The 7,065-nt window shown below is 39.5% G+C and overlaps 1 protein-coding gene across 2 annotated transcripts; it reads left to right on the top strand.

The window, feature by feature from the left end:
- The first annotated feature begins 991 nt into the window (after positions 1-991).
- nek3 (NIMA related kinase 3) lies at positions 992-6,581 on the top strand. 2 transcript variants are annotated; one of them, XM_058412970.1, is made up of 13 exons: positions 992-1,510; positions 1,596-1,689; positions 3,178-3,275; positions 3,372-3,455; positions 3,886-3,953; positions 4,048-4,134; positions 4,222-4,276; positions 4,373-4,573; positions 4,952-5,078; positions 5,235-5,396; positions 5,597-5,728; positions 6,210-6,288; positions 6,415-6,581. In XM_058412970.1, exons 1-13 carry the CDS (start codon positions 1,394-1,396, stop codon positions 6,485-6,487), a joined length of 1,377 nt encoding a protein of 458 aa, XP_058268953.1. In that variant the 5' UTR covers positions 992-1,393; the 3' UTR covers positions 6,488-6,581. The 2 variants fall into 2 exon arrangements, with proteins under 2 accessions (XP_058268953.1, XP_058268954.1); XM_058412971.1 differs by lacking the exon at positions 992-1,510 and adding an exon at positions 1,781-1,883 and having other exon boundaries at positions 1,591-1,689.
- The last annotated feature ends 484 nt before the right edge of the window (positions 6,582-7,065 follow it).

The following is a 7,065-nucleotide window of genomic DNA, read 5'->3' on the forward strand; positions in this document are numbered from 1 at the left end:
TACTAACATGGTGAGCAGAAAAGCATCTCAAAACATGAAAAAACATTGCTAGTACCAGGTAACTTAATTTTATAGATAGTGTGGAAAAGGCCATCCTGTGAGCAGAGTGTCTACAGGCCAAAACACCTGGCTGATGACAGAGATCAGAGAAGAAATTTTTTTATTTTTCTAAAAAAATGACCGATCGTTTCACTCGATAAGACCCTTCTTCCTCGGCTGGGACCGTTTAGAGCCCTTTGAAGCTGCATTTACACTGAAATGTTTTCCTCAAAAAACATAATTTTTTTTACGACTGAAGAAAGAAAGACTTGGATGACAAGGGGGTGAGTAAATGATTTGTAAATTCTTGTTCTGAAACTGAACTTCTCCTTTACGTTGTGAACACTTAGGAGAACAAGTTAATTGTATTTGGCCTGAGCTAATAGAAAGTTTATAGTAAATTGAGTGCAGAAGAACACATCATGTTCTACTTAGGTCAAGCAGGGGCTGTGGTAGCTTAGTGGTTAAGGTGTTGGACTATTGCCCGGAAGGTTGTGGGTGTGAATCCCTGGTCCACTGAGCTACCCTCAATAACTCTATAACTGTAAGTCGCTCTAGATAAGGGCATCTGCTAAATGTAAACCAAGAACAAATATTCAGAGCTATCACAAGCTTCAACTGGCCAGCTTGGGTAAGTCTGTGCATCAGATTCCCTGATCCTGCCCCCCCCACTGTGATGTTTGATGTGGAAAATGAACTAAAGCTCTGGCCATGTATCTGCATGACTTTATGCATTGTACTGCTGCACTGATTGTCTGATTGGATAACTTCAGAGATGCCCAGGTGTACAGGTGTCCAAAGAGCGTACAAGAGCACGCGTCATGATTTCGCACATGCGCACTAAAAGACAAACAAGTGGGTTGAGTTCTCTAGAACACTTGCTTATTTATGACATAGATGTAAAACAAGTTGACCAGCACGCTTTAACATGAATGAAATCGTAAGAAAGGAAACGTGTCCGTTCTTAGTTCGTAGTTTACGCCTTAGCTATAAGGACAGCTGAGGCCACACCCATTGCATCGTGCGTCGCAAAATAACACGGAAGTAGAGTAACACGATGAAGCATGAGCTCCTTACAATAGTTTCTGAGCTCTACTGGTTAAACAGGCTTCTTTTATCATGCTGTCTCTCCTTTTTGTGAAGTCTGCTTTATGTGTTAATCTCGCAGGCATCCCACTAATCTGATGTCACCTTTTTTTTATTCTTGATCCTCGAGGGTTGGACAAATAATAAACCAAGAATAACGCACACGCTGTTTTTGGTGTTCGGTGCCTGCTTTACGCACATAAATCGAATGTAATGAGTCGGGTAATGTGGACCAGTTGTTATTTTTGGACATTGTAAAAAGCTTGCAATGGATCAGTACACAGTTCTTAAAGTCATCGGTGAAGGATCATTCGGGCGTGCTCTCTTGGTTCAGCCCAACAGTGACAAAGTGAAATGGGTTATGAAAGAAATACGACTGCCAAAGGTAACATTTGTTGACATCTTGAAATAATAAGTGATATTAAAGGTCGCAGATGCTTTGTTTATGAGTTTATTCTCAACGCACACAGGCAGAGGGCGGAGTGAAGAGCGCGCGCACAGAGGCGGTGCTCCTGTCCAGAATGAAGCATCCAAACATTGTGGCTTTCAGAGAGTCATTTGAAGGTCTGGATCATATTTTCTAATCAAGCGAAAAAAATTTTTAGTAACTACAATAAAAACAAATTCACATGCATTTTCTTTTTTCCCTTTTAAGCTGAAGCTGCTTGAGAGCACACTGTTACCTGTCCATGCATAATGACTGTCAATAGAGTAAAGAGATGCTTCAGTCTGAGAACCAAGTAAAAACGCAAACAAATGTAATGGTGAAATCATATTCCTAAACCTATAATAATCATATCTCGACAATACTTCTAAAGAAGTGGACCTTGTCTAGTATATTTATTCCATATTTATTATGCTTATATGTTTTCAGCCAGGAAATTGTCCTCTTTAACCCTATTCACAATTAATGCACACACAGCTTAATTGAGGGAAAAGCAAGGCTTGTCTTTTTTTTTTTTTTTTTACTGTATTTCAGTCACAATTTGCCTCGTATGCTGTAGGGAACAGCATCAAATTGCAAATAGCTAAGTGAATTTCCTATCCTGTCCAGGATATGGCGTCTCTGGGATTGTACACCGATCAGGCATAACATTATGAGCAGTGAGAGGTGAAGTGGATAAGACTGATGATCTCCTCATCATGGCACCTGTTAGTGGGTGGGATATATTAGGCAGCAAGTGAACATTTTGTCCTCAAAGTTGATGTGTTAGAAGCAGGAGAAATGGGCAAATGGGATCATACACAGTTGACAAGGACAAAATTGTGATGGCGGATAGACAACTGTCTCCAAAACTGCAGCTCTTGTGGGGTGTTCCCGGGCTGCAGTGGTCAGTATTTATCAAAAGTGGTCCAAGTAAGGAACAGTGGTGAACTGGTGACAGGGTCATGGGCGGCCAAGGCACATTGATGCACGTGGGGAGCAAAGGCTGGCCCGTGTAATCCGATCCAACAGACGAGCTACTGTTGCTCAAACGGCTAAAGAAGTTAATGCTGATTCTGATAGAAAGGTGTCAGAATACACAGTGAATCACAGCAGGATAATACGCCGTGCCACAAAGCAAAAATGGTTCAGAAATGGTTTGATGAGCACAACAATGATTTTGAGCTGTGGACGGCCTCCAAATTCTCCAGATCTCAATCCAATTGAGCATCTGTGGGATGTGCTGAACAAACAAGTCCCATCCATGGAGGCCCCAGCTCTCAACTTACAAGACTTAAAGCATCTGCTTCTAACATCTTGGTGCCACATACCACAGCACACCTTCAGGGATCTAGAGTCCATCTGGAGTCCATGCCTCATCAGGTCAGGGCTGTTTTGACAGCAAAAGGGGGACAAACACAATATTGGGCAGGTGGTCATAATGTTATGCCTGATTGGTGTATGCTGTAGGGGGCAGCATTAAATTACAAATAGCTAAGTGAATTTACTCTCCTGTCCAGAATATGGCGCCTCTGGGCTTATATCTGGAGATGTATACCCATACCCACCAGGTGGATTCATTGTATTTCAGTTTCCTACTCTCTTTCTGGTTTCTCTCACTCTTTCAGATGACGGCCATCTGTACATTGTGATGGAGTTCTGTAGCGGAGGTGATCTCCTCCAAAGAATACAGCAGCAAAACGGCTCTCTGTTCCCTGAAGATGTGGTAAAATCTTTATTTCACTGAAAATAACTAAATGAATAACATTTTATAGACTTCTACAAGCAAGATTGAGCATGTAGTCTTCATCTGTCTCTGCAGATACTCAGATGGTTTTCACAGATGTGTCTGGGCACAAAGCACATTCATGATAAACGAGTGCTTCACAGAGACTTAAAATCAAAGGTAAAAACATGTATGCTTGTACATTTATATTACATGTAAAGTCACTCTAGTAACATCTAAGTCAATAGTACTGACCAGACATTCTCTTTAATCATGTCAGATCTTGTTTATTTATTTCTTTATTAGTGTTCAGTCCTTTTCGAACTGAAACACTGAACCAAGTGTAAATATTGTTGCAACTTAAACACAATGAAGATGTTATATTGTGAAATGTGAATTGGATTAAAGCATAGTGTTAATGGACTTAACCATTTTGATCACATACTGGGAAAAGTCTCTTGTGACTGACACAATATAGACATCATACATATTACAGAGCTTCCAAAACTCAGATGTTTGCTTACATTATTATTATTATTATTATTATTATTATTATTATTATTATTATTATTATTATTATTATTAATTGCAACATTTTTTATTTGCTTAGAACATATTCCTGACAGACCACAGCACAATCAAACTGGGAGATTTTGGGTCAGCATGTGCTCTTAACAGGTAGTCTGTTAAAAAGCTTTTTTCTTGTCTTTTACAATTTGCCTAGTAAATAAAAGAGGAGATGATGACAAAGTCATGTTCTGATATTCGACAGTGCAAAAGGTTACGCCCAGACCTATGTTGGAACTCCATACTATGTGTCTCCAGAGATCTGGGACAGCCAACCATACAATAACAAGAGGTACAGTTTAGTCCGTCACATCTGATATATCTGTGTAACAAGCTGGGCAAAGTACTTCATACCGTACTCTGTGTTTATGTGTTACAGTGATATCTGGTCTTTAGGCTGTGTGCTCTATGAACTCTGCACTTTACGTCATCCGGTGTGTACATTTATTACCCTTTAGGGCTTAAGAAGCAATGAATGATTATGACAAATATATTCAGTGCTTGTTTACTCTCTGTTGCTCTGGTTCCAGTTTGAAGCCCGTAGCTGGAAGAGTTTGATTTTAAAAGTGTGTCGTGGATCATATATGCCTTTGCCCAGCCACCTTCCCTATGAGCTTCACTACTTGATTAAACACATGTTTAAGACTAACCCGAGAGACAGGCCTTCCATACACACTATCCTTAGCTCTCACCGTGTGTCCAGACTGCTCCACAGGCACCTTCCTGAAGAGGTACTGCACTTTAAAACTAAACTATGTTTCTCTTGCATAAATCTCAACCAAAAAATTAAAATATTAAGCATATTAAAGCCCGGTTACAATGAGAAGGGAGAAAATTGCATTTACACATTTAATGTAGACTCCACTGAAAGATACCAAGACAGTTAAAGTACCTGATATATATTGATATATTTTTATTTGTCTATGCTAACTGCTCTGTGCTTGTTTTTACTGATTAATATCTATGTTTTATAACATACACAGTCAGTGAACTGTACAAGTACAAACAACATTAATGTATCATGAAAGGTACCACAGTCTAATTTAGGTCCAATTAGGTGCCTTAATGATCTTCCTGTAAATAATGATACCTTTAATGTTTATTGTAAGGAACTATCGAAGAAAGAAACCAAGGAACTGAAAGAGAAACGAGTAAATCAGTGGAGAAAAGAAGAAGGAGAGAAAGTGGCCATGTTTCTGGGTCAGAAGAGCTTATTAAACACTACAACATCTAAAGGTACTTCCTGTACCGACAGGACTGGTACTACATTGTGACTTGTTTAACTTGATTACGATTGACTGCAATATTCCATTTGTGTATTGTATGTCTGTATGGGTGAAGTGATAGCACAGTCCGTGACAAACTGAGTGATTTATTTCTTGTTCGTTTCAGACACTAGTTTCAGAAAATCATCCGAGAATCAGAGGGGTAACATAGCTGCCCGAAAGAGGTGGGCAAAAGAACCCTCCAATACAGTGCTGCAGGTCTTTAGGAATGCTGACATCATTTCCTCTGGTGACACGGCAACCGCACAGGGGTCTGACTCCACAAAAGGTGCATCAGGCTACTTTGTTTACATTTTTCCAACCTTTAAACCTCTTTCTGTCATTTACACTACTCATCCCCCGTAATTAGACGCATAATGAATATGGATCATATATATGGATGACAAATTTCTGTTTATACTGAATGTACAGAATTCTAAATTAGTTATTTCTTTCCTACCCTGTTTTTTGTTTGGTACATAAATATAGCAGAGGGATTTACAGAAATGAAGAAACAGGAGAGAAGGCAATGGGACACGGATCCACCTGAAAGACTTTTGAGCCTCCTGGAGAAAGCGCCTCTAAGCGCAGCCTTCAGCACATACGTTATCCACAAGCACAGTAAGTGCATGTAAACTGTGCTCGTTGTGAATCGGTGGTACAGTGATTAGGGGTGGGAAAGGGTAATTTGTGAATGCATATCACACCCACATGCCCAAAGGCATGAATAGTGGTTTTGAAATTGCACAGTGCAGAGAGTTCTGGGCAGCTTCTGCATTGCATAACCGCTAAAGACTCTTGGAGAGGACATGAAAGGTTGTGAGGGCAGTAAGTTAGTCACCGGCAGTGATAGAGAGAAGTGGGAATTTCTGGGAAGGTAAGTAGGAAGAAGGTGGAGCTTCAGGTGTGGCATTTCTCTTAAACATCAGTTATTTCATAATTCAGTTTATCAACTGCACCATGCTGGGAAGTGACATCGGTCTGAAATCACAAGACAAACCCCAGACTAATGCACAGAGCCAGGTACATATTTATTGTGTGTGTGTGTGTGTGCTGGGGTTTGGGGGGCGGGTTGCAAGTGCTAAAGCTCTGCTTCTTGTAGATCAAGATGCTCCAGATGGACCCGAAGAAGTTCATACTGACCAGGATAGGCTGGAACCCCGTTCAGACGACGAAGACACGTGAGTCAATTAAAAAAAAAGTGTTTTCCTCCAGCTTGTTTGCTGCCTTCCCTTTTTCATTTCTCCATTTTCCCCTCATTTTCTAATTCCCCCATTAACAGCTTCTCTTTTCTCCTCTATTCACAGTGATTTCGAAGAGGATTACCATTTTGATTGGCAAGCCGAGCTGGAGAAAATATTTGTTGAAAATGTACACTAAAAAATGTTTCAAATTCATCAAGGTGTATGTGTCTATTTGAATATACAATAGAATGTACTATAAATTAACATTTATAAATAAATGTGTAATGATATATTTATACTCATGGTATATTTTCGTCGACTTTTCACCCAGTATCTCATAACATAACCTAATCAGTTAATTATACAATCTATTTCTATTATCTAATAATTCTGTATGTGTGTGGAGTAATGGGTAGATACTGTAAATATCATCTGAACATCATCATCTAAATGCTAAAAATGTACCTAAATTCCATGGAAATAATCTGTGACATTTCCAATAACATATAAGCAGGTGTTTAGCATTACCCTTCTGCCCTCTCTGTGGTTTCTCTGCTTTGATGCTTTGATGGGAAAGGAAAAGCTGCATCACTCAGCTGTACAAGCAAGTAAAAAGTACAAAAAAAAAAAAAGAGCATCCGTCTATCTGTCAAAATTTTACTGATTACAAACAGAATAGAGAGATGTCCTAATTTCCACCAAATCAAAACCGCAGTTCTAAAAGTACCTTTAAAGAGTTGTGTTAATGGAAACTTCCTACAGCTTTTCCACATA

Source organism: Hemibagrus wyckioides, linkage group LG17, assembly GCF_019097595.1.
Source record: "Hemibagrus wyckioides isolate EC202008001 linkage group LG17, SWU_Hwy_1.0, whole genome shotgun sequence".
In the NCBI taxonomy this organism is placed as follows: domain Eukaryota; kingdom Metazoa; phylum Chordata; class Actinopteri; order Siluriformes; family Bagridae; genus Hemibagrus; species Hemibagrus wyckioides.

What these genes read in the sequence shown, in the direction of transcription:
- nek3 (XM_058412970.1), top strand. Translation starts at nt 1,394, where the DNA reads ATGGATCAGTACACAGTTCTTAAAGTCATCGGTGAAGGATCATTCGGG. An exon ending in TCAGCATGTGCTCTTAACAG is followed by an intron (nt 3,954 to 4,047) that starts GTAGTCTGTTAA and finishes GATATTCGACAG; the next exon opens with TGCAAAAGGTTACGCCCAGA. An exon ending in GGGGTCTGACTCCACAAAAG is followed by an intron (nt 5,397 to 5,596) that starts GTGCATCAGGCT and finishes ACATAAATATAG; the next exon opens with CAGAGGGATTTACAGAAATG.